Raw genomic sequence first — 25,114 nt, forward strand, 5'->3', positions numbered from 1 at the left:
TAATTGAGTTCAACTTGTCAATATCGACCGGAACTTGCTCACATGTATGCCGGCCAATTTATGTGACACCGTAGGCATTGAAACAGATAATTTTCAATAATATTTTAATATTTTGAAGGATATTTTTCTTAATATATTTTTCTTTTTTCTTTTTTCTTTTTTTCTTTTCTTCTCTTTTTTTTCTTAATTTTTCTTTACTAGCTGGCGAGGGTCGCAAAATCAAGAAAACATTAAAATCTTTTTAAGAATTATCTACATCGGTGCCGGCGTTGTCACATAAGATGGTCGGCGTCTATATCAACGATTTTTTGGCTAAAATTGACTGATTGACTCAATTGACAAAAAATGAAAAGATTTAGGACTCAATTGATAAAATTAAAAGCAGTTAGGGCTTTTTGGATAAGTTTCCTTTGTCGGTGGACCGACTCGTGGTGTTTGAACTCCGAGCCCACCGTCTTTTTCTCTTTGGGGCACCATGTTTTGGCAAGTCTTGCCACCCACAGAATCCTCATTTGCTGCTGATACCAGTGTTGTGATTCGATGTCCAGTTCCAGAAATCTTAGGGCTTTAAGTCCCCAATTCAAACCAATAGCAAAAGATGCCGACTCAGCTTTGGGTTGCCAACTCACACGGACAGTCACAGAACCGACACCCACCATTACGGCTTTTCCTTGAGTGCAGGAGGTTACTTGCACGCCATGGCACTGTGAGCCAACGGGCAAAAGACCGGCCAAAATGCCCATGTTCCTCTGAGATCAGTTTCATCAAGCGGAACTTGTTTAAGCTAATCATCTCACGATGGATGTAGGCACACGACAGTGCATATGCAGGAGCCTTAATGATATACTAAGGTTCTGGGATTTAGAGATCACGGGTTCGAGTCACTCAAATAGCCTCCAGGCAAAAGCAGAGACTGCATGGAGAGTCCTATAGACCCCACAACTAAGAGCCTTGGCCAACCTGTGGGGTCTTTTTATTGTAGACGCAACACAAAACATGCGAAAGAAATGTACAGGGATAAAACAACCGAATATAACATTTTCGAAGGCATAAAAATCTTGAAACGACTGGCGATCCAACATTAGAGTCTCTTTGCCGTCGCTGTGCAACTTTTGCTTTAAAACACTCGCGCGATTGACATTTTAACATATCACACTGCTACTATGATTTCATGGTATGACAAAAAAGCCTCATCGTAGTGTGGTAGAATGTTGTGCTTCTGCCATAAAAAAGTCCATCCACACAAATCCAGATGCAGGGTGTGTGTGATCCAGCATGCTTTCTTTTTTCACCAAGCAAAGCAGGCAAACTACTAAAGCCACCGTGTCACAGAAACTTTGCCTATAACACCTTAAGTCCAGTTTGGGCAGAACCAACTATTGTCAAGCAAATCACTGTACAATGGAATACACTAACATAAAATTGTCACCTCTGTCACCACGACATGAATTAAATAATACAAGCGTAACTCGGTCATCGGAATGATACCCGCAGCACGATACAACAACATACTAAAATCTCTCACTCTCTTTCTCTCTCTCCGTCCATGTTTTTCGTCATCATCTTAGTTCTCACTCGATGAACTGCCCTTAATAAAGGAACCGCGTCGGTGGCCGCCTACTATCACATCTTTGAATCGATATAAGGGACCCAGCAGCCGGCCCATCTTCTGTCAGAAAGAAGTTCAAGAAATAATCAGTTACAGCACCAGTATGAAGAAGCTTAGAAAAACACCATAGTGATTCGACCAAAATTTTAGACTCGTTTTCATTCAAGAACATAAGCCAAAACCCAAAGCAGTAACTTGGCAGATTACACCTATCTCATCTTCATATAAGGATGCCAGACAAGTCACTTTCCTATCCTTACTCAACTCGCATATAATTAGGCTAAAATAGAACACCAACTTCACACTGGGTAAAAGTTAAAACAGAACAAATGCAATCGTAGGTGGTTCCCACATTGTACCACCGACCCAGCCAGTTACCTTGAGGCACTTCTCCAATCCTACTACTTAAGCCAGATAATGTTTAATAATGATGATCCCATCCTGAAGTGTTCTTACACTTATTATGCCCTCTACATAAAGGCCTCAACTCACACAGAATGGACCACTATGCAATAAACCAACACATTACCATCCTAAGATAGGATGACCTGGAATTTCAAAACAATAACGCTACAGCAGAGTCACCAAACTTGCCCCCAGTTGAGGCAGTTTATTTCGGTCCAAGGCAGACGATAAAGTGGCATATCTTCATCTCACTGTTCAAACAAGAAAAGTAATCGGACAAATCTTATGATTGCTCCCCCTCACACATAAAATCGCTTATTTTCCAGTGATAATCTCTTCCTATCCAATGATAAATCTCCTCTTTCACTCTAAAGTTCCTCTGAAGAAAATAGCATTTAGTGCTTATTGTGTGCTAGGACAACTGACACACAAAACTAATCATTGGCCGTTTGCATGGACAAATAAAATGTCAGTCAATGGAAATCACAATCTTGCACTGCCGGATTGAAAAGGAGTGCATGCACTATCAGCAAGCATGGCCAGAGTCCAACTGGTTGTGTCTCCCTTTACCAACAAATCGTGAGAGCAAAAGGCATACCTCATCATTGACGGCCATATGCCATTTAAGTTGAAGAACTTGCCATCTTTCTTGCTGCCACCTCTGCCCAAGAATTACAAGGCCCATGACAGCTGCAGCAACAAAAATAGACCAAAAATTATTTGCCTCCTTTGCATGTGTATAAAAAGAAGCCGCGCGTTTCTTCCACCAAGCTCCACAAGGAAGGTCAGTCTCATAATAATCGTGATCTTTAGTGGACTTGGATGACCTTGATAACTCCTCGGGGGAATCTAAGACATGCTCATGTTCGGTTAACTCAGTGCTTGTGTTGTCGACATATGTACTTGGATTGGGGCCACCAAGAGCAATTTCACCGTGAAAAGAACTTAAAGTAGCATCAACATAGGGTGTATCCAGCCCTTGCAGACTCATGCCTTCCTCAAACTCCTTATCCTGAATAAACTGTCTGCCGCCTGTCTCATCAAAACACTCTATCCCAGGAAACTCATCATGTGTCGTCCTGAAACTCGTATCTTTCTGGTCCTTTCTGGTAGATCTTCCCCCTTCTGTTTCCAGCTCTGCAAGATCATCTTGGTGTTTTTCTTCTTCAGATTGATCTTTCTCAGGCTCCATAGGAAGATTTTCATGTTGGCTGGGTGGAAAGACAAAGTGACCGGACATGAACATCGCACGAGATATTTCTGCATCATCAACTTCATATGCACTACCCTTGTCATCGGTTTTCAGTTCAACATCTGGCCCAGGAGCAGCCGCATATGCTGACGCTGTAAGTGAGACAACTTCCCATTCATTTCTGCGAGTACTAGTTTCCTCTCCCTCGTCCTTATCTGCCATTGTTCGGCTCATCCTTGTGAACAAAAATCGCCAAGAAAATATCATAATATAGAACAGAAGATAAAAAAAAATTGGCCCCTTAAATGCAACAAAAGATGTATGTTGACAGAAACCAACAACTGTCTGTGAATTTAGGAACTCGTCAATTCAAAAAAATTAACAGAAAATGCAACAGGACAATTCTGCCATGCTGGTAAAAGCAGTTACTATGTTGAGAGAGACACCGAGGTCTCATAGGAAGCCACACAGTAAGAGTAGGATTTGGCAGTATCTTTGGCAGGAGTTGATGCACTATTGAGCTCACTGTCAAAATCTTAAGTAGATTCATGTTGACACGCTGACTAAATTTCTAAAATACAGGGTTTGCCTAGAGGTAGATACTTGCACTAGTACGAGGCCAAGGAGAGAAGAAGTTAGTAGAATTCCACCCTTAATACTATAACAAGACAATCCATTTTACATAAAACAGCGCCAAAGTTCCAAAGCAAGTAATACTTTCTAGGGGACAGAGACCATGAAATCAACTAAAAAGCATGAGTTCACTATCACCTAAAAGGGATTTCCTCAAATAAACAAAAACAAGTGGAAAGCATGAACTTTTCATATAACAAACTAAGAGGAATTTCTATTATTTCAAACCAAGGTAGTTTAGGTATCTCTAAATCCCAAGGGGAAAAACAAGAAAAACATCTGCTTAGAGCTTCAGAGGCAAAATCTGTCACAGGAATTACACAGAATGATCCCGAACAGATAGATAATTGTATAAAACCAAACTTTCATGTGACCCAATCTCCTTATTCAACAACTACTTCCTTCTTAATTTATCTCCTTCTTTGTGTTTATCTTGTTTCACAAAAGCAAAAGGGTGTTGCTGAACAAATCAATTGGCAATCAACACAACCTGCACACCACCAATTCCACGAATTATCTCTCTTCTGGGCTTCTGCGCGGACCGACTACTAAGTCCAAAAGGAAAAATAATTGCTTAAAAAATGCCAGCTAGGTCTCACGTGTGAAAACTTAGAGTATGCTGCCAAAAGAATCAAAGTTCACACTTCATACAGGCATAGAATTGAAACCACAGCTTAGGATCAATCCCAAGCTCAAGAAATAGGGCGACAGAATCAAACTAGTTTCAAAATCTATATGAAGGAACCAGAATTCAACAGAAACTTCAGGTAATCAGCTCTAAACCCACGCAATCGAAAACCACGTCGGATGCACGGACACCAAACTACAAGCGAACAGGCCTTTACACCTTATCCAGTCTACACCTACGCCCAGCAGATCTCATCTCAATAGCAACAAAATTCCATCGTCAAATCAGGTCGCCAATGGATCAGCTAACAACACGAGGAAAAGGCAACAGAGCCAGCCAGCGATGAACTGCAGGTAGAGAGTGAAGATTGCGAGCGGAGGATTCTTACAGGTGAGTAGCGAGCACTCGGAGGAGATCGAGAGGATCGGAGATGGCAAGAATTGAAATCTCTGCGTAGAATATTGATTGTAAGAAACTGTCTCGAGAAGTGCAGAGAGAAAAAGGGCGAGAGCCTCCTTTTATATGCCCGATTTCTCCGGTCACATTCACCAAAAAAAAAAAAGGGTAAACGGGCTGGTCCGGTAAAGGGTGTCAACAAAGAAATTGATGGCATTGGCCGACTGATTTGCGCTCTCGCTTATTGAAAAAAATTCGTCAGTTTTGCATCCAAATAATGATTGGAAAAAAGTGCAATCAAGTCTCAAGCTCGCCCCCGGCGAATTTCCGACACCATAAATATTACGTGTCTTCCACTTGGCCTTTTTTTGAATGACACATGGCCACGGGCTCGAGAGCCACATAGATTTTTCGGCGTCGGAAATCTGTTGACGGCAAGTTCGGGTCTCGATTGTACCCTTTTTTAGAAAGTTTGGGGGTTAATTGACAAAAATGGATAGCCATTGAGTTAGATTGACTGATGGCCCTAACATTAAGGGTTGATCGACACCTATCTTAAGTATATTATTTTTTGAAAAACTAAATTAGGACATCTTTCTTTTTCTTTTTTTCTTTTTTGCTAAGAAAGCATCACCGGTCAATATATAAGTAGTCCGTATAACAATCAGGTAAGGCCCGATTACAATATCATAGCCGTATCGTGTCATATCAACGGGGTATCGTGATTTCGTGATCCGAACATAATATCTAGATCAAAATAACTAAAGAAAATCACGTGCTTGACCCGTTTAAAATTGAATTCTTGTGTGTAAATGTGAAAGTAAAAACCACGTTTAAATGATATATAATCAAACATTTTACGTATAATATGCGAACTTATTCATCAATTGTGTTGAATGAAACGAGGTTTCGTACACGACAAGTTATTAATTGTCCGTGAATCTAATTAAATCATCGGTTAGTAATAATTTCTGCCAAGCTAGTCAATGAAATTAAAAGTGGACTAAACGAATATCATTATGAACAAATCACGGTTAATTGCTTGTTAATGAAAATAAAATAAAATAATAATAAAATTAAAAATAAAACTCCTTAGACAATATGTGAGAATCTTATCAGCAAAACGAAATGGAGTAACAGATGCTACCTTTGACCCCCCCACCCAAAAAAAAATAGATGCTACCGGCTGGGCCGGTCTCCGTTGTCCCGTAGCGCGGGATAGGCTAGCGGCTAGCGTTGCATGCTTCGGTTTTGTGGAGCTGCACCGGAGACGATCCGGTAAAAAGCCGTTTTCTTTGGGCTTGCGTGCGAGCGGAGACAGGCATGAAATTCTTGTCCCGATATCATTAAACAAATCCGAATCGGATTAGCCGGGTCAATTGGATATTAACCGGGGCATTACTTACCAATCCGATTATAAATTTCTTGGTCTCGTTGTCATCAGATAAATGGTGTTATTGGGTGGGTATAATTTTGATGATTTCCCAATCGATTAAACAAAGTTAAATACACGAGATTCTTTGTAGCGTGCGTCGTGGTGGCTCGATCTTATGGAGGGCGATTGGGATTGTACAACGGATCCGTCTTATAGGAAGGAGCTTCGTGGGATTTGAGAAATGACAAACACGTCGGGTTTTAGACATATAAATGGATTCTAGGTATGAAGTCGCTCTGTGATATTTGTAGACACTCACCCATCTCCTTCCGAGATGGCCAGAGCGGGTGATTGTGAGCTGAATGAGAATCGGAACTTTGGGGTCTTCCAGGAATTTTATCTGAAGATATAGTATTTCGTATTTAGGTGGCTTGAACCTCCCTTAGCCTCCAAAGAGGAAGATTGTAATTTTTGGGATGGTATTCGAAGAGGATCTTTCTCTATTAAGTCAGCACAAGAATCTTGTAGTACATGGTCCATTGTTAAAAGTGGGAGGGACCTCAATGTTTTAGAATTTTTTTTTTGTGGCTAGCCGTTCACAAGCAATTATTGATTGGTGAATTGAAGAAGTCTCACGATTTGGGGGAAGCCCATGTTGCTTGAGATATGAGTCTTTGTGGAAACAACTTTGCATGTTCCAAGAGTTGTCCAATTGTTCGTAGGATATGACTTGAGTTTGTCCCATAACATTGTTTGGAAGAAATATTCTCAATGAATTGTCTCAACTGTTGAATTCAAATCTTGATAGTAAAAGGAAATCAAATTTTCATCACGATTGGAGTTAGGGGTGTGCCTCGGTCGGGTCCAATAAAAAATCGTAAGACTAAACCGATCGGTTCTGGGTGGTTCCCGCTTCCACATAAGGAACCGAACCGACAAACCGGCCCATATGACTTAATTTTTTTTTTACTTTTTAATTCTGAAGCAAATCCTAAATTAGTACATTAGGTTTCAATTTTCACTAAGATAGAGTAATGACTTCCATATATACAGAAGCAAACCTATGCATTCCTCCATAATTATGTATGTCTGTACATGGTTGTACAAACACATATAAGCATTCTTTTATTATTTAACACATGTTGATAAGATGCCACGTAATAGAGTAATGAATTGAAAATTAAGTGGACAACTAGTGCATCCTCAATTAGCGCCCCACCCCCATCATGTAAATTTTTTTTCAACGAATAAACGAAATAATGCTCTCTTTTTTCTTATAAAGCTAGGGACTCCCACTTGCTAGGGACTCTCAATTAGCGCCCCACCCCCATCATGCCAATTCCGGGACCGGCCCTAGAATCAGCTTAGGTCGGTCCGATTTTAGGACCGGGTGGGCTGGTCCTTAGTACCACAAACAGGAAAATGGCCTTACTTGATCCGGTTCCAAGTTTCAAAGTTAGAACCGACCCACTCTAGAATCAATCACACCTAATTGGAACATAATTTTTGCATTAAGTGTATGGCTTTTTAGCAATGGAGAAACAAGTCACACTTCTAGGACAATTTTGTTATCACTCCGAATCCAAAATAAGTAATTCCGTCACACGTGAGAGAAATCAAGACTTCGCATGTGAATAATTTGATGTTAAGTGGATCAAGCACTCCTTCGATTTTGGTCGGTTGAGATCCTTCACCTTGAGGGCGGATTAAGCTGCATATTGATGGAGCCTCTAACGGCAACTCTCGACTTGCACGGGCAAGGGGACTAATAAAAAGTACATGGAATGACTTGTTTGGTGGTTTTGCCACTTTTGTTGGAATTGTTCTCGTGATAAACAGGACTTCACACTGTGGTAAGGACTCAAATTTACAAAACGACTTGATTTTCGCGGCATCATCATTGGGATTGATTCTACAGACATAGCTGATTTTTTTTATTCGGAGCTTATGATTGATAATGCCGGCATTGCTTTTTGTGTAAGGATATTAGAAAACTGTTGAACTCTCACTTTGAGTTCAAAGTGCAACATAACTTTCGGGAAAGAAACCGTCTTGTCGAATACTTGCTAATTTAGAGATCGACAAGTGCTCGGATAACAGGCTCTTTTCAAAGCTTCCTCGAAAGTTACTCCGCGTTTTATGAGGAAATAAAATAGTGATAGCAGATTCTCAACGCTAATTTTTTGTACTTGGCTTCTACCCTTTTTCATAATTAAAAAAAAAACACATCCTTTTTAATTGCGAAAACTACACAGGTTATGTGATGCTTTGCTCATCCCATGATTTTTCAGTCACGTAAACTAATCTTCCTCATTAGTGATTAATATAGTCGGTGAGGACCCAAAATAAAATAATCACTTTCTTGAAAACGTTTGCATAAAGAATGACCAAATGAAATTGCGCATTATCCTACCAATGAAAGCAATTCAGATTGAATCCACAGATTTCCATTAAGTGGACATAAGTTTTGTACATAAAGGAGTCTCAGAGTCATCTCTTCCAAGCGTAGCACAGTTGCAGCAGAGTTGGTGCTTCTCAGCCATGGCTGCTCCGAGAACTTCCCTAAGAAGGTCAATGTGCAATGATGGGGAGATTCTTCTCCACCATGGTTGAATGTTCGTCCCATTGCACAATGCTTCAGCATATGCGCGGCTCGAACGTCAAGAAAGACGCTTCTCGGGCCGTTTCTCTCTCTCTTTTAACTCCTAAAAGGGAGTTCATCATGTTAATCTAATCACGATTTCATGATCTGCCTTTATTCGAAAAAATTGGTATGGTCGGTTCAGATGAAGAACAGGAGTTCCTTCTTTTGTTCGTTCTTGTTTCTGTTTTGCTGATTTCTTTCTTCTGAATTTATTGGCAAGCATATAAAACTCTCACCTTGTCGGTCTCATTTCATCACATCAAGATATGGTACAGTTTCGGGCGATATCAGGGACAGTTGGGGACTAGGTGGCTCAATATTTAGGCGAAAATGACAATTCTCTTGCAAGTGTCTCCAGGAAATAGGAAGCAGGACACAGAAATGATGTCGCAGCAAGCTGTTGGCGAGTGGAAGGAGAGCAGCTACCATCAGAACGTCTGAGGAAAAAACCCTTCAAGAAAATGCTTACTTTCACCCAGCAAGAGGGACTCAACTAAATCAATTTCAGGAGTACTAACCATGTCTCTTTTAGGCTTCTCGATCCGATCGACTGTTGAATTAAAATGCTTATGATCAAATGGATGTCTGACCGCCAGCAGACTTCGAGGGCTTAATACAATGCATGACTTTGTGGCCGTTAAGCAAGAAATGATGCAACCCAGTGCCAGCATCAAAGACAGGTATCTTTCGAACACACGACGACTTTCTCGTTTGTGTATGCCTTTGCCAATTCATTATCGAAACAATACCGCGTCATTGCATTTCATAACACGATGAATTTGTGCGGGTTATTGTTCGCTGGTGTATCTTGGCAGCCCTCCCTAGGCTATGATCCTTGATGAGGAGAAGGGACAAATTTAACCAGTCCTGGAAATGAATTGAGCTTTGATCTGTCCTTGTTCATAAGCACTGATCATTATTCATGAGCTAAGTTCTATTCAGGTGATGTGACAATTCCTATTTGTGTTTTGTTAGACAACACTGATAGAGCCGGCTTCAGGGAACATAGGGGATTAGAAGCATGGCGTTTATGGCGGCCATGAAAGGATACAAAATTAATCCCAGTACGCCGCCTTACATGTGCTTGGAGAGAAGGGCGACGATGGAGAGCATTTGGCGCCGATTTAGTCCTCACCAATCTGACCAAAGGCATGGGACGAACGGAGAAGAAGGCTGATGAACTTCTAGATTCCACACCAGAAACTTTCATGCTACAACCATTCTCGAACGCAGACAAAACTCGGCACTCGGGTAGTGATCAAGCTCCCATATTTTTCAACTCACATCTGTCCATAACCCTTTCCCTAGAGAAGGGCACAGCGAGAAGATTGAGGAGGTAAGCCACGTCCTCATAAACTCAACCTACACATAAGAAGGTACAGAAGCAGGAAAGCATGATCAAACAGGAAATTCTTCCGAAAACGTGTCCGTTTAAACACAGACACCCTGATACCATCAATTGTTCTAGCTGTACGTATCGAGATAAAAACTCATGCTCTTCATCCGACCACCAGTTTTACCGCAATGCTCGAACTTCTCTTGCCATATGAATGCATTTGATTCGCACTCTATAGAAGTCTCCTGATCGACAAGTCCTATTGTCTTGCACTAGTGTTCCAGAGAGTTTCTTGTCATTGATAGAGTTGCTTGACATGATTAAAAAAAATTGCATGTTACAATTTCAAGCACCGAAACCAGGATCAATCCTCAGTAGTCAGCACAAATGAAAATTCTCCAATGTTTGATTTATGGTAATCTTAAGAAGAGACGAGTGGATCATTCTATCCGATTCATCAACGCACAACAGAAACTAATGTCATACCTTCTTTCGATTATTACTAGCTTCAAAAAGACAGACAGACAGGTCATGAATTAACAGTTGACTCCTTCTCATTGACCATCTCAAATAATTATATAATAAAATAATTGATCGATACGGACAAGAACCGGCTTTAGCTCAGTTGGTAGAGCGGAGGACTGTAGTCGTCTAAAGCTGTCATCCTTAGGTCGCTGGTTCGAATCCGGCAAGCCGGACTTTCTTTTTCTGAAAATCAATTTTTTTTTTGTTTGTATTTACCCTCTTTTTTTTCTCGTCTTTCACTCCAACGCTTAGGTTTGGTATTGCATGTGGCCATAGTCCTTTCATAATTTGTTTTTTCCAATTTTTGTGGAAAAGCCTAAAATAGTTTGAACGAGAGCTTTTAAGAAAGAGTGATGCTATTATGTGTACCAAAATTGGGATTCTAAATTGGTTAGGTAATTTGGCTGATTGTTATTAGCTTTCCGAACAAGCGAGCACAGTTAACGTTTAATAAGACTGTCGTATCACTTAGTAAATTAATTTTGTAAAATAGGTCTTGATATAACCGTCATTATTTCCCAAATCAAAATAAGTTATGAATCATTCTCAAAAGACAGATCAACTTTATCTATATACGCATGTAGACCCATTTTTGCTTAGCAAAATGGGCACGATTTTCCAAATCCACCTATAGTGAGAAGGTAAGCGGTGGAGAATTATTGGCATTCTCTCAAGGTCGAACAAATCAAAAGAGGTTATCTACGAATTTCGAGTTGATAGAGGTCGCTCATTGTGCAAAATAGTTCTCGTGGTTAGACCGTCACAAGTATTTAGTGCAAATTAATAATATAACCGTTCTTATTGTTCAACCTCGAGAATGCTTTTAGATATTTTGAATAGCCACAGAAAAATCACAAATTTTGAAAGGACTAGATTAATCAATTTTCCAATGACCAAAGATTGGGGCAAATGTTTCTAATTATTTTTTAAGCGACATACATAAACCGCATCTATTCCTAAAATGAAAGAAAATTTAGACAATATTGAAAACAATTGAGCGATTTCATTTTTTTTTCTATCCTATTAAATCGCGTCCTTTTGTCCTATTACCACGAAGAAATATAATTTTCAATATTTTCTTTCTTTCTTTCTCTAGTTGGTTGGCGAGTCTTGACGATGCCCGGCAACGCTCATCCTCGCGGGATCTAGCCAAGGTCGAGGCTCGGTCAACACAAGGCAAGGTCAACCTCACCAGATAGAGCCTCGATCTCGCCATCGCTACATGAGGTCGGTCTCTCCTTGCCATTGGCAAGGCTCAACCCCGGCCTAGCCACAAGAGAGGCTGATATCTCCTTATCATTAGTGAGGCTTGACTCCGTTGTTGGACCAGGTCGATCTTGTAGGCTTTTACCTTTGGACGGTCATCGGCCCTCACCGAGGCTCGGCACCCGACAAGGGAAGAAAGAAAGGAAAAAGAAAATTTTGAAAATTACATTTATTCACGTCGGCAATTTCTGAACAAAATTGATTGGAAAGACTAAATTGGCAATTCTTTAAAAAGTTTGAGTTAAATTGGTAAATCATCAAAAGGTTTAAGACTAAATTGGAATATTGAAAGATTTAATACTAAATTGGCAAATTATTAAAAGGTTTAGTGCTAAATTGAAAAAATTAAAAAGTTTAGGGTTGTATTGACTAGGTTTATGACTTTTTGGATAATTTTTGCATTTTCCCAATATCGCAATTTACTAATTCATCTTTACACATGAAGTCCTATAACTTGTCATGAAATTGAGTCCTAAAACTTATAAAAAAAATGCAATTAAGTCCTAAAACTTATCAAATTAGTGAAATCAAGTCATTTTGTTAACTACATCCATTTATACTAGTAGAAATTCTTGACATGACCTTCTTTTTAATTTTTGTTTCTCTTACATGGCGATGATGTGGTTAAAACATAAGAATTAAAGTGAAACACAGTCATTGGTCTAAATTTTTTTTTCACTCAAACCTTAATTAAGTAAAATAAAAAAGTTTTTTTTAAACAAATAAGGAAAAGAAAAAGAGGCAAGGGTAAGGACCGTAGGCCCTTGCCACCGCCACCCCCGTCGCCATAAAGGGTCATCGGGGTCTCAACGAGGACTTGACGAGCCTTGCCCCGAGGTCGTGGCCCTTCATCTAGATTGTTGGCCCTCGCCCAAATCTAGGTAGAGGTCTGCGACCCTCGCTTAGAGTGAGGGTCACGGACCCTTAATGAGTCCTTGCCGATCCTTGTTGGCACTTGTCAAGCTCCTATCGGCCCTTTCCGACAACGGGGGTGGCAACGGCCCTTGCCTTTTTGTCTTCTTCCTTTTTTGTGTTTTAAAAAAAGCCTTTTCTATTTCTTAATTGTATTGAAGTAACATTTTGATTAAAAATATAAATTTTTTGTTGTTTTTGCCTTATACTTCATGTTTTAATCACATCATCGTCATGTTATAGAGAGAAAATATTAAAACAAAAGTCATGTTAGCATTTTCTATTAATCTAAATGGATTGAGTTAACGGAAGAACCGTGATGCACAAATTTGATAATTTTCAGGATTTTATTATACTTTTTGTAATTTTTAGGACTAAATACAAACATACGTGGTGGAACCCCATGGAGGGGGGCAGTGCTGTGGTACACGTGGCGTGACAGGATTGGGGGTGCACTCGTGGAAAAGGATCCTGCGATTGGAGGAGGGGTTACACGTTACGGTGGTTCTTTCGTAATTTAGCACGAGTTTGAAGGCTTATATTTCAGAACGGGCCTCCCTCCTCCTCTCTCTCTCTCTCTCTCTCTCTCTCTATTCAGAAAATCAGCTTACAAAGAAAACAAGAGAAAATCGAGAAAAAGGAAGAAAACAAATCCCTAGGGTTCCAACTTTGACTGCGAGACGCCATCCTTTGTGAGAGAGAAACCCCACAGAGTGTTGAGTGTGTGTGTGCGTGTCTGTGCGGGCGAGAGGGAGAGCGCGCGCTTTGCTTTGCTTTCGCCAATTCTCTCTCTCTCTTCTCTCCTCTCTTACTGACAGAGGAGATTCGGAATGCCCCCGTAAATATCGCCTTTTTCGAATTTTTTTTTCCCCTTGCGTGAGGGAAATAATTGAGGAGGTGGAGAGAGAAAAAGTGGGTGCAGAGAGAAGCTGTTGGGTCTCGAACGTTGGGATCGGGGCTTGAGTGGGGTTGTCGCATGCGTTTTTGGAGGGATTTGAGCATTCTGGGGGGAGGGTTTTGTTCAATTTTTCGCCTTTTTTTTTTTTTTCCTTTTTGCTTTCGCTTTCGTAGAAGTCGTATGGGAATTCCGGGTTTTAGCTTTTGAATTGCCGGGAATTGTGCATGCAACAACCGATTGGCGGAGGCGGCGGGCCCGGCCGGGGCGCGGCTGGGCGGGCGCCGTCCACGTCAGCTGCCGGGTCGCCGTCGTCTTCTTCTTCGGCCGTGTCCGCTTCGCATTTGGGATTTGATTCAGCGGCGCAGCAGCAGCAGCAGCAGCCGCCTAGACAAGTATGGGCGTTTTTTTTTTTTTTTTAATCGTGGTCGTTATAACGGGTGCTTGTAAAACGGTGTTGAGTTTGCATATGAATGCTCTAATTGGAAGGAGGGAGCGTCTTGTCGTGTTATGAATCGAGTGTCTGAACATGGATTTTGTTGGAGAATAGGGAAAACTACGTGGTGTTTGGTGAGTGGGATGTTGTGTGCGATTGGATTGGGCAATTAAGACACTTCCTTTGTTTCTGATGGCATAAAGTGTAGCTGTTGGTTTTATCAGTTCAGTAGGTTATTTAAATCTCTGATGATCAAGTGCACTAAGGAACTGCTTTATATAAAATCGTCTTTAATTGTTATGTCTTCATTGAGGAGAAATGGCATATGCAAGAACCCTTTGTATGTTTTGCTGTCGTTTGCCACTTGGTAGATATTGATGACATTGTATACTTCATACTTTCGGGTATTTGCTCCCTTTCTATTTTGCACTCCTGGATTTTGAGAATCTTCTGTGTATGGACCAAATGAGACGATGGGGTATGTAGCTCTCAGAGCCTTGCAATTTGTTGATGGGGAAATTGTGCTTTGTGTTAGATATCTTAATGATCTTGGAACTTTTTATTCCTTGTTGGTCGCCAGGAGGAACTCTTTGTTTTAAAGTATCTGTTAAGGTTTTTCAATCACTTTTAGACAGTGTATGCTGCATGATTCTGTTTTCTTTAATGGGAGACTTATTTATGCACACAAAACTTGGTGTTATGTGCATTATGCCTTTTCCTGTGTTATTGGGCCTTTTACTTTTTTAAGCTGCAGCACACTCTGCGTTGGAAGTTTCAGTATGATGATAAAAAATATTGATTCTTAAACTCTGAAAAGAACATTTTGTTATAGTTTTGTTTTTGGTTCTCTTGAATTTCTCTTTGCTTGAAAAGTAAGAGCTATATTCTGGATCTGTAACTGCTAGCTGAAAAAACAGGTTTTCAATTTCTGGGTAGTAGCTTTTTCTACTGTTGTTGTAAATGTCTACCGCACGCTGAATATGTATTTTACTTCTTTGCTATGTTTCATTATGTTTGCAGTTATTACAGCAGCAGTTCGTGCGAAGACCTGAAGGGAATGAAGTCCTTCTAGCATATCAAACAGGTGGACTCCAAGGAACTGGGGGAGGTAGCATGTTTTCTCCATCGCCAGGCTCCATGCAATTTCCTCAACAATCTAGAAAGTTCGTAGATTTGGCACAGCAACATGGTTCCTCCCAGGCTGGACAGAATAAAAAGCAGGGTGTTGAGCAGCAAGTCATCAATCCAGTTCATCAAGCTTATCTTCAATATGGTTTTCATGATCCGCAAAAGTCTGCTTTAATGATGCAAGCAGCACAACAAGCTAAACTGGAGATGATGGGGCATGGATCAGGGAAGGATCAAGACATGCGGATGGGCAACATGAAAATGCAGGAGCTTATGTCTGCTCAGGCATCTAAACAGGCTCAGGCATCATCCTCCAAGAATTTGTCTGAACATTTTGCTTCTGGTGAAAAGCGCCTGGGACAAGTGTTTCAGCCAGGCTCTGAACAGAGGCTTGAGCCAAGGCCACTTAGCCAGCCAACTGCAACAGGACAGTTACCACATGCAAGTACTGCAAGACCTTTACAAGCACTGCAGACTCAACAAAGCTCGCAAAACGTGCCTATCCAGCTGATGGCTTCCCCGATGCAAGCAGTGCAGGCATGGGCAATGGAGAATAACATTGATCTTTCACTACCTGGAAATGCCAACATGATGGCACAGCTCTTACCGCTCATGCAGGCTAGGATGGCTGCCCAGCAGAAAGCAAACGAAAATAACCTTGGTGCACAATCATCAAGCACACCTGTCTCAAAACCACAAGCTGCTTCTCCATCAGTCGTAAGTGAGAATTCTTCCCATGCTAATTCTCCCAATGAAGTATCTGGTCAACCTGGCTCAGCAAAAGCCAAGCAGAACATTCCTGCTGGTCCTTCTGGCCCTGGGGCAGTCAGTAACAGTAATAACATCATGATGCAGCAATTTCCTACTCATGGAAGGGAGAACCAAGTGTCTTCAGGAAAATCTCCTGTCTTTGAGAATGGAATGCTCCCTATGCGTCCCCCTCAAATATCTGCAAGTGCAGTTCAGGGCGTGGATTCATCCTTACAGAATAAGAAGTCATTCAGTGGCCAAGAATCCTTGCAGATGCAATATCTTAAACAGATAAATAGGTCATCACCACAGTCTCCGGTTCCTTCAAACAGTGGGGCCCCAAATAGCCATCCTTCCTCCCAAGGTGGAGTAGCTGTGCAGATGTCACAACAACATTGTGCTTTTACGAAACAGCAACTGCATGTGCTTAAAGCTCAGATATTGGCATTTAGGCGGCTGAAAGTACTTCTCTCCTCTCTCTCTCTCTCTCTCTCTCTCTCTCTCTCTCACACACACACACACACACACACACACACACACACACTCAACACAAGTGAAATGTCAGAAGACGTTAGAAGCATATGTTTTTTTCTTATATGTACCAACTTGTATGTATCTCTTGTAGAAAGGAGAAGGAACTTTACCACAAGAACTACTCCGAGCTATTGTCCCACCTCCCCTTGAGTTACAGTTGCAGCAGCAAATCCTCCCTACTGGAGGGAACGGTGTGGAAAAGGCTGCTACAAAGGTTGTAGAAGATGGTGTGAGGTCTTCACATATGGGTGAAAAAGATGCTCGGCCTGTGCCACCACCTAGTGCACAAATTTCTTTAAGAGAGCAGGCTGCTACAGTGGAGGAGAAGGCAACTGTTTCAGCAGTTCACTTCCAAGGTCCACCTCCTGGTTTGAAGGATCATCCTCCATCTGTATCTGCTGTCAAGGACGATCAGCAAACTGCTGTCCTCTCAGTCAAGGTGGAGCAAGATGCCGACCGTGTGGCTCAGAAAACTCCTGCTGGAAATGATCTTCCTATTGATAAAGGAAAGGGTGTTGCAGGCCAAATCTCTGAGGCAGTGCAGGGTAAGAAACCTGTGCAAGCGAGTGCATTGACTCAACCAAAAGATGCAGGCTCTGCCAGAAAGTATCATGGACCACTTTTTGATTTCCCCTTCTTCACAAGGAAATATGACTCTTTTGGGTCGGCACCAGTGCTTAACAGCAATAACAATCTCACGCTGGCATACGATATCAAGGACCTGCTTCTTGAGGAAGGGCTTGAAGTGCTCAACAAGAAGAGGACAGAAAATCTGAAGAAGATTGGCGGTTTACTGGCTGTGAATCTGGAGAGGAAAAGGATCAGGCCTGATCTTGTACTTCGCTTGCAAATTGAAGAGAAGAAGCTTCGCCTTTTAGATCTACAGGCACGCTTGAGGGATGAAGTTGATCAGCAGCAACAGGAAATAATGCAGATGCCTGATAGGCCATATCGAAAATTTGTTCGCCTGTGTGAGCGTCAAAGGATGGAGCTTACTCGTCAAGTGCAAGCTTCTCAAAAAGCTTTTCGTGAGAAGCAACTCAAATCAATCTTTCAATGGCGTAAGAAGCTTCTTGAGGCTCATTGGGCCATCCGTGATGCACGGACTGCACGTAACAGAGGCGTTGCCAAATATCATGAGAGAATGTTGAGGGAATTTTCTAAAAGAAAGGATGATGATAGGAATAGAAGGATGGAGGCATTGAAGAATAATGATGTGGAAAGATACAGAGAGATGTTGCTGGAGCAGCAGACCACCATTCCAGGTGAAGCTGCTGAGAGGTATGCTGTTCTGTCATCATTTTTGACTCAGACGGAAGAATATCTTCAGAAGCTTGGAAATAAAATAACAGCCGCCAAGAACCAGCAGGAAGTAGAAGAGGCTGCAAATGCTGCTGCAGCAGCCGCAAGGTTGCAGGTATTTTGTCCCTTCTTTATTTGTCAATTTTTTCTTTTGCCTTGTTTAATCTACTAAGCTTTGTTCTTCCTTTTGCAACAAAGTCATATTGTTCAATTGTGGCTATGCTCTCGATAACTGATCTTTGTTAATCTACTGAATAAAGGGACTCTCTGAAGAAGAAGTGAGGACAGCAGCATCTTGTGCTGGCGAAGAAGTAATGATACGAAATCGTTTCATGGAAATGAATGCACCTAAGGATGCTTCATCTGTGAGCAAGTAAGGCGTTCAACTAAATCATGCTTCAGCTTTCACTCTTCAGAAGTTATGATCATTTGTAGACTATATTGTTCTTTATACTACGGGTTTAATGGGTTCATAGCTTTAGGAACATAAAAGCCTTTTGCCAGCAGTAGATTGGAATGTATTAGTGTATACCGTATATTTGTCATTGTCCGATTGATCACCCTGCTCAATTTGGAGCTCTTTTTATAGATTTCTTGGGTAATTTTTGTATCTCACTGTTGTTAACAGGTATTATTCCCTTGCACATGCTGTGAATGAAAGGGTTGTGAGGCAACCGTCAATGTTGCGGGCTGGAACTTTACGAGATTATCAACTTGTATGTCTAAACCTGAAATCCGACATGTTGGTTTTTTTATTTTATTTTATTTTAAATTAGCATGTAGCTGTAGTGTTCACATTTGAGGCCAAGTCTTTGATGACCATCTCTGAGCTTTGCAGGTTGGTTTGCAGTGGATGCTTTCTTTGTACAACAACAAGCTAAATGGAATCTTGGCAGATGAGATGGGTCTTGGAAAAACTGTGCAGGTGAACTTTTAGGTCATTAAAGCTGAAATATAGCCGTGCTCATTTTTACTTTAATTTTTTAATCTTAGATTGCGGTACGATAGATACTTGGGAACCAATCAAAATTTTTCAGTTGTTTGATTAGCTTGTGTTGTGGGAGCAGGTAATGGCGCTGATTGCTTATCTAATGGAGTTTAAGAGTAACTATGGACCTCATCTTATTATAGTACCCAACGCTGTCTTGGTGAACTGGAAGGTTGGTATCATTTGGTCGATCATATGGTGGTTTAGTTTAGCATAAAGGAGTATTACCTTTGTCCTTCTATCCTGTTCTCAAGTGTGCTTAATAATAGCTTCTTCTTTTTTCCAGAGTGAATTCTATAATTGGTTGCCATCAGCTTCATGCATTTTTTACGTGGGTGGAAAGGACCAAAGGTCGAAATTGTTTTCTCAGGTGAGTTTTGCTATCTTTTTAAATTTATTTTTTTGAATTGCTTCATTGAGTTTAATTATGGGAATTGTGATACAGGAGGTGTGTGCCATGAAATTCAATGTTCTTGTGACTACTTATGAGTTTATTATGTATGACCGGTCAAAACTTTCAAAAGTTGATTGGAAATATATCATAATTGATGAGGCTCAAAGAATGAAGGACAGAGAATCAGTTTTAGCACGGGATCTTGACAGATATCGTTGCCAGAGGCGTCTGCTTCTCACAGGAACTCCATTACAGGTATGTCAAGATATAAAGTAGATGACGTCACTGCTATGGGGTTTTTGAATTACTTCAAGTTTTTATTGAAAATGTCACTTCTGCTGTTGGGCTGGTTATATTTGGTCATATTCCCTTACATTTTTATTTTGATGCATGGACATAGTTGGCAGATGGCATAATGATATAGGCTTTCTGTAGCAAAGAAAATCGTCTGTTGTTTTCTTTGACCAACAATAGAAGTAATGTGGCTTATTGGTTATAATATGATTGGGTGAAGAAACACTGCGAGGTTCTTTTGTTTGGCATCCTTCTTTTTGACAACCTCCTTGTATGTTTCTTGTATACTACTGTCCCTTAGGTTTATTGAAGCATGATAGCTAGCTAGTTCTTGGGAAATAGAAGTTAGTGAACTCCCAATACTTAGAACTTGTACTTTTGCTTTGAGAGCAAGGACGCCTTTGTCATTCTCGCATTTTGTATAGTTTAGCAATCAGATTTGCTACTTCGTGGGAAGGAGTTTGCAGTTGATTTGATAAAGCCTTAATCAGTTAGTCACTATTTGGTAACATTTGAAAAGAGTTGTCAGAAAATAACGGAAGAAGGGCAATTGCTCATCTTAAATAAACAGATTTTGGCAATTTTTCATATATATAAGCTCCTGCTTGTCTTATGCTTGAAGTTGCACTATTCCTTTTTAGTGTTTTAACATGATATATCTTTGTTGCAGAATGATTTGAAGGAACTTTGGTCACTTCTGAATCTACTTCTTCCTGAGGTTTTTGATAATCGAAAAGTGTTCCATGATTGGTTTTCGAAACCCTTCCAAAAGGAAGGCCCTCCTCAAAATGCTGAGGATGACTGGCTCGAGACTGAAAAGAAAGTCATCATCATCCATCGACTTCATCAAATTCTGGAGCCATTTATGCTTAGGCGTCGTGTTGAAGATGTGGAAGGTTCACTTCCTCCAAAGGTACGGGATGATCACAAGTGGGTTTTATTTGATAATGTTTAGATCGTTTTTTGGTGGCCTTTAACTGATAGCACCATTGGTTGCAGGTGTCCATGGTCCTAAGATGCAGAATGTCTTCTATTCAGAGTGCCATCTATGATTGGATCAAATCTACTGGTACTCTTCGAGTAGACCCTGAAGATGAGCAACGCAGAGTCCAGAAGAATCCGATTTATCAAGCTAGGATTTTTAGAACTTTAAATAATAGATGTATGGAACTTCGAAAAGCTTGCAATCATCCTTTGCTGAACTACCCTTACTTTAACGATTTTTCAAAGGACTTCCTTGTAAGATCATGTGGCAAATTGTGGATCTTAGATAGGATCCTTATTAAGCTGCAGAGAACTGGGCACCGGGTACTACTCTTTAGTACCATGACCAAGTTGCTCGATATACTAGAGGAGTACTTGCAGTGGAGGAGACTTCTCTATAGGCGAATTGATGGAACAACAAGCTTAGAAGATCGTGAATCAGCCATCGTGGACTTCAATAGCCCTGATTCAGATTGCTTCATATTTCTGTTGAGCATTCGTGCAGCTGGTCGGGGTCTTAATCTTCAGTCTGCTGATACAGTTGTTATATATGATCCCGATCCTAACCCCAAAAATGAAGAGCAGGCTGTTGCGAGAGCCCACCGCATTGGGCAGAAGAGAGAAGTCAAAGTTATTTATATGGAAGCAGTTGTTGACAAAATTCCGAGTCATCAGAAGGAGGATGAACTAAGGAGTGTCGGTACCATTGATATGGAAGATGATCTAGCAGGTAAGGATCGGTACATGGGGTCCATTGAGAGCCTGATCAGGAATAACATTCAGCAGTACAAAATTGACATGGCTGATGAGGTGATCAATGCTGGTCGCTTTGACCAGAGAACAACACATGAAGAGAGACGGTTGACTCTAGAAACCTTATTACATGATGAGGAAAGGTATCAAGAAACTCTGCATGATGTTCCCTCTCTGCAGGAGGTAAATCGAATGATTGCTAGGAGTGAAGAAGAAGTCGAGCTATTTGATCAGATGGATGAAGAACTGGATTGGACAGAGGAGATGACTAACTATGAACAAGTGCCAAAATGGCTTCGGGCAAGTACAAAAGAGGTCAATGCTGCTATTGCCACTTTATCAAAGAAACCATTGAAAAACACTTTGCTTGCTGGGACAATAACGGAACCCAATGAACCGGGATCTGAATTAGTGAGAAAGAGGGGGCGGCCCAAGAGTAAAAAGCATCCTAATTACAAGGAACTAGATGATGACAATGAAGAATATACTGAAGCAAGTTCGGATGAGGGAAATCGGTATTCTACACGTGAAGAGGAGGGCGAGATTGAGGAGTTTGAGGAGGACACTTACAGTGGTGCTCCTGGAGCACTACCAATCAACAAAGACCAGTCTGATGAGGATGTTCCGGCTGAAGAAGGTGATGAGTATCCATGGACAACAGAGAGGACTAGGAACAATCATTTGCCTGATGAAGCCGGTTTCTCAGGATCATCGGCAGACAGTCAGAGAGGAATCAGGATGGCATCTCCTTCTGTCTCTTCACAGAAATTTGGATCTTTGTCTGCATTAGAGTCCAGGCCAAGTTCTCTTTCAAGAAGGATGGTCTGTGCTGTTTCCCAGATTTTTTTTTTTTCTTTTGATTGTCGTATTTTTTAAGAAATTTGTTTTGGTTTACTTCTATTTTCAATCTGTCAATGTTTGCCAGCCTGATGAACTTGAAGAGGGAGAAATTGCTCTGTCTGGAGATTCTCACGTGGATCATCAACAATCTGAAAGTTGGGTTCATGAACGTGAAGAAGGTGAAGATGAACAGGTCTTGCAGCCCAAGATCAAGAGGAAGCGTAGTCTCAGGATGCGCCCTCGTCACACTATGGAAAGGCCAGAGGAAAAGTCTAGCAATGGGGCTCTACCTGTACAATGTGGAGATTCTGCTTTCTTGCCACTCCAAATGGATCACAAGTATCAACCCCAGTCAAAGACTGCATCTGAGACTTGTCCATTTGGAGAACCTACTGCTCCCAAGCATGGCCATGGTGGTCCATCCATGAAAAGTAGGAGACAAACATCTCTAAGGAGAATAAGTGATCCATCAAAGCTACATCCCTTGCCAAAATCTAGCAGATCAAATCACATTTCTTCATCAGATGCTGCTGCGGAACGCTCGAGAGAAAACTGGAATGGCAGAGTTGCAAATCCCTCGGGAAATTCAGGTGTTGGTGCCGGTTTATCCGAAATCATTCAGAGAAAGGTATTTAGTTAGTGTCTTCTATTTCTTCGTGTTTCTCTCTTTTCCTTTCTGGGTACTGGTGGGCAGTTGTTTTGTCATGGTCTTGAGCTTCCCAATCTGGCCTTGCCCTAGCCCTATGATTCTATACTGGGAAAATCTCGTGTCATGTGGATCTACAAGCGATGGATATATTGAGCTTTTCTTACAAATGCATGCGACACCTGGAACTTTTTGACTTATTGGTTCTCGCCGTTTGATTTACTCATCTTCCTGTGTGTTGATTCAACATATTTATATTTTTAGTGCAAGAATGTAGTAAGCAAGCTCCAGAGGAGGATAGATAAGGAAGGGCATCAGATTGTTCCGCTGCTAACTGATCTTTGGAAGAGGATGGGAAGTCCTGGTCATATGGGTGTTGTTGGAATTAACCTTTTGGATTTGCGGAAAATTGATCAGCGCGTTGGGAAATTGGAGTACGATGATGTGATGGATCTTGTGCTTGACGTGCAACTGATGTTAAAAGGTGCCATGCAGTTCTATGGGTTTTCTCATGAGGTATGGTGTATAAATGTGTAGATCTGATGTATTTAACAAATAATCCTGATCTTGCTAAACTTGATAATGATTTGAGCTTCATTTATGCCTTTGAGATTGCTGGGGTACTTGCTGGAGGGTGCAATTAATTTGGATTGAAGATTTTGTTTAATATAGGTGGAGTTGAGTCACGGATTTTGAACTTGCACCTTTTTTTTTTTTTTTTTGGCTAAAGGGATTTTGATCTTGCACTTTATGTAGACATTGCTTCAAACAATTGATTACCAGAAATTTTGTGTCACCCATGCACCTTTAAAGTATAGACTTCATCTTAGACTTAGTTCAGTGGCTATTTATCAGCTCCATATGAACTTATCAGTAGTGTGGAAGTAACGATAATAGTGATCAATACTTCAAGTTATGGGAAATCAGTACTCAGATCTCAAGCTTTCTAAAGCTAAATTTTTCAACTTTTATGTGGTCAATTCTTTTGTGAATACTGACTCATGCACCTGTATTAGTCTTCAATTGGATGCTACTTGTAGATTCTTTTATTTGCTACGAACAGAATCTCAGGTTTTCATTACATATTTGCAGGTTAGATCTGAAGCGAGAAAAGTTCATGATCTCTTCTTTGACATATTGAAGATTGCATTTCCAGACACAGATTTTGAAGAAGCGAGAAACGCTCTCTCTTTCTCGGGCCCTGGTGCTGCATCCCAATCTGCTCCATCACCAAAACAGCCATCCGCTGGCCAAAGCAAGAGACACAGGGTGATAAATGAGGTCGATGCTGATAAAGACCCTCCCCTTAAGCCAGTGCGACGCGGGGAAGACACTAGGATCAGAGTCAGCTTGCATCCAAAGGAAACTGGCACGGTGAGTGGAAACTTCAACACCCGGGAACAGTCTCAGCGGGATGATTCTCCACTGCTTGCTCATCCAGGGGACTTGGTCATCTGCAAGAAGAAGAGGAAGGACCGAGAGAAAGTAGTGGTGAAGTCAAGGACTGCGTCATCGGTTCCTGTTTCACCTGCTGCGGTGGCTCGTGGTATTAGAAGTCCCGGTCCATCATCTCTTAAGGATGCAAAATCAACTCAACAGACCCTCCATCAGCAAGGGTGGATCAATAACTCGGGCCAGCCGTCTAATAGCAGTGGTGGGGACGTCGGTTGGGCCAATCCGGTGAAGAGGTTGAGAACTGATTCTGGCAGAAGGCGGCCGAGCCATTTGTGATTTTTTGCGCTATTTTATGGTATGGTAGAAAATCTGCAGCCATTGTTCTTCAACCCATGCGAGAGAGGTGACCGCATATGGATAGCATAGTGTAGGCATTTGATCCTTCAGTTATGTTTTCTCGTAAGCAGATGCGTTAAAGAAGGGGCAGAATAGAGTGGGAAGATTTATCTCCCTTTTGTATGTACACCTGATAGGAAGTCCACTTCCCTGACTCATTGACTGCGTTGGACGGACAGCCATGTCTGTAAGAAATCTGTACATGAGTTAAGAGATTACATTGCATAGAACAACTCCTCAGTCTTTTATATGCCATTGTTAATACAATGCCTTTGCATACTTTGTGACTTTAAGTGCATTTGGTTCAGCTTTTCCAAGCGGCTTTAAGCCTTCACAGCCTCTTGGGAAAAATGAGGTGTTTGGCAATAGTTTTTGAGACTCCCTTGGCCAAATACTGGCATTGGGAAAGGTAAACGACAAGTGGGGATCTGTTTTAGGCTTTCGGCATTGTTGGAATG

The 25,114-nt window shown here is 41.2% G+C and overlaps 2 protein-coding genes and 1 non-coding gene across 3 annotated transcripts; 2 read left to right on the forward strand and 1 right to left on the reverse strand.

Moving 5' to 3' along the window:
* Nucleotides 1-1,326: 1,326 nt before the first annotated feature.
* LOC115748527 (ATG8-interacting protein 1-like) lies at nt 1,327-4,983 on the reverse strand. The gene is made up of 3 exons (XM_030685027.2): nt 4,856-4,983; nt 2,613-3,441; nt 1,327-1,669 (listed from the first exon to the last, which is right to left on the reverse strand). Exons 2-3 carry the CDS (start codon nt 3,438-3,440, stop codon nt 1,565-1,567), a joined length of 933 nt encoding a protein of 310 aa, XP_030540887.1. The 5' UTR covers nt 3,441; nt 4,856-4,983; the 3' UTR covers nt 1,327-1,564.
* A 5,845-nt stretch (nt 4,984-10,828) lies between these two features.
* Nucleotides 10,829-10,916, forward strand: TRNAY-GUA. The gene is given in 2 exon segments: nt 10,829-10,865; nt 10,881-10,916. It is a non-coding gene; the product is annotated as a tRNA-Tyr (tRNA).
* A 2,597-nt stretch (nt 10,917-13,513) lies between these two features.
* LOC115748616 (ATP-dependent helicase BRM) lies at nt 13,514-24,941 on the forward strand. Its single transcript, XM_030685155.2, has 14 exons — nt 13,514-14,211; nt 15,273-16,592; nt 16,756-18,081; nt 18,227-18,339; nt 18,595-18,682; nt 18,805-18,891; nt 19,034-19,126; nt 19,241-19,324; nt 19,400-19,603; nt 20,313-20,555; nt 20,642-22,201; nt 22,305-22,847; nt 23,130-23,381; nt 23,958-24,941. The coding sequence occupies exons 1-14, from the start codon at nt 14,044-14,046 to the stop codon at nt 24,594-24,596; spliced, it is 6,720 nt and encodes a 2,239-aa protein (XP_030541015.1). The 5' UTR covers nt 13,514-14,043; the 3' UTR covers nt 24,597-24,941.
* Nucleotides 24,942-25,114: the final 173 nt, after the last annotated feature.

The sequence above is a fragment of the Rhodamnia argentea genome, chromosome 9, assembly GCF_020921035.1.
Source record: "Rhodamnia argentea isolate NSW1041297 chromosome 9, ASM2092103v1, whole genome shotgun sequence".
Classification (NCBI taxonomy): domain Eukaryota; kingdom Viridiplantae; phylum Streptophyta; class Magnoliopsida; order Myrtales; family Myrtaceae; genus Rhodamnia; species Rhodamnia argentea.

What these genes read in the sequence shown, in the direction of transcription:
- LOC115748616 (XM_030685155.2), top strand. Translation starts at nt 14,044, where the DNA reads ATGCAACAACCGATTGGCGGAGGCGGCGGGCCCGGCCGGGGCGCGGCT. An exon ending in AGCAGCAGCCGCCTAGACAA is followed by an intron (nt 14,212 to 15,272) that starts GTATGGGCGTTT and finishes TTATGTTTGCAG; the next exon opens with TTATTACAGCAGCAGTTCGT. An exon ending in TCTATGGGTTTTCTCATGAG is followed by an intron (nt 23,382 to 23,957) that starts GTATGGTGTATA and finishes ACATATTTGCAG; the next exon opens with GTTAGATCTGAAGCGAGAAA.
- LOC115748527 (XM_030685027.2), bottom strand. Translation starts at nt 3,440, where the DNA reads ATGAGCCGAACAATGGCAGATAAGGACGAGGGAGAGGAAACTAGTACT. An exon ending in ATATGGCCGTCAATGATGAG is followed by an intron (nt 1,670 to 2,612) that starts GTATGCCTTTTG and finishes TCTTTCTGACAG; the next exon opens with AAGATGGGCCGGCTGCTGGG.